General features: G+C 31.5%; 1 protein-coding gene across 1 annotated transcript in view; it reads left to right on the top strand.

Moving 5' to 3' along the window:
• Window positions 1-1,135, top strand: part of LOC117121563 (dehydrogenase/reductase SDR family member 12-like) — a 15,950-nt gene that overhangs the window by 2,027 nt on the left and 12,788 nt on the right. Inside the window, exons 5-6 of the mRNA XM_033266800.1 lie at window positions 121-261; window positions 800-907. Of these exons, the coding sequence (XP_033122691.1) occupies window positions 121-261; window positions 800-907 (249 nt within the window). The remainder of the gene's footprint in view (window positions 1-120; window positions 262-799; window positions 908-1,135) is intronic.

The raw sequence follows: 1,135 nt of genomic DNA, 5'->3' as shown, positions 1-1,135 counted from the left end.
ACAGGGGGGGGGGGGGGGGGTTAGGGTTAGGGTAAGAGTTTTTACAAAGAAGGGATGTGGTTAAGAAGCGAAGAAACAAATGTACATGTCGTTTACATTTGTTTTTATATTTAATGATAGGTTAATAATGCAGGTTGTACGATCAAAACAAGAGAAAAACAAGAAGATGGACTTGAAGAGAATTTTGCAACCAACACTCTTGGAACTTACATCCTAACAACTGAATTAATTCCTCTACTTAGATCTAGTGAAGGCAGAGTGGTAAGCCATGACTTGTGTGTTATCAACCTATCTAGAAAAGTGCAGCTCCAGGGAGACTATTGTATTTGACAATGTTCTTCATAATTTTGTTGGTGTTTTTGGTTTGGTTTGGATTCTGTGTAAAAACACCAAGTATATTAACCAACAAAATTCTTAAAAAAAAAAAAAGAAAGACTTATTTGAATGCAAGACTGATGAAAATATGTTTGAGTTGTATTATTTTGAAAGGCAGTGCAAATCGAGAGAAGACCCGAGTTTGTAATGTGTATAGGATTTTTATAAAAACAAGCGGGAGACTTTCTTGCACGATAATGTTTAAAATTAGACCATTTAGTGTATTATCCATAGAAGGTATATTTTAACTAACTAGTTCTAAATGTATTTTGAGGAATTCATGATAAATTGATGATCAAGCATAGGTTTTGCAAAATGCTTGTTTCATAATGAATTAAGAGCTTTGAAATGCAAGACAATTGGTAACTGTATGTAGCATTCTCATAATTACTATTATAATTATTAATAATTTTTTTTTTTGCAGATAACTGTATCATCAGGTGGCATGTACACAGCAAAACTAAACATTGAGGATTTTAACAGTGATAAGATGAGCGAGTTTGATGGTACTTTTGTCTGTGCTCAAAATAAGGTAGATAGAAGAGTTTGTCTGCATTCCATTTAAAATATATACTGTAGTTTTATGTACATCATAATTATCATGATCATTATCGTAATCATCATTATCACCACCATCATCCTTACCATTATAAGAATCATAATAACATAATTACCATCATAATCAGATTCATATTCAGATTTTATTTATTGAGGCAAGTCATATGAAATACATTTACAAACCTGGAATAAGGTTAAAGTT

Source organism: Anneissia japonica, unplaced genomic scaffold (genome assembly GCF_011630105.1).
Source record: "Anneissia japonica isolate Jap-2015-1 unplaced genomic scaffold, ASM1163010v1 scaffold3217_len398964_cov164, whole genome shotgun sequence".
In the NCBI taxonomy this organism is placed as follows: domain Eukaryota; kingdom Metazoa; phylum Echinodermata; class Crinoidea; order Comatulida; family Comatulidae; genus Anneissia; species Anneissia japonica.
The sequence above is the reverse complement of the archived record's forward strand: the minus strand, read 5'-3'. Positions and strand labels throughout refer to the sequence as shown.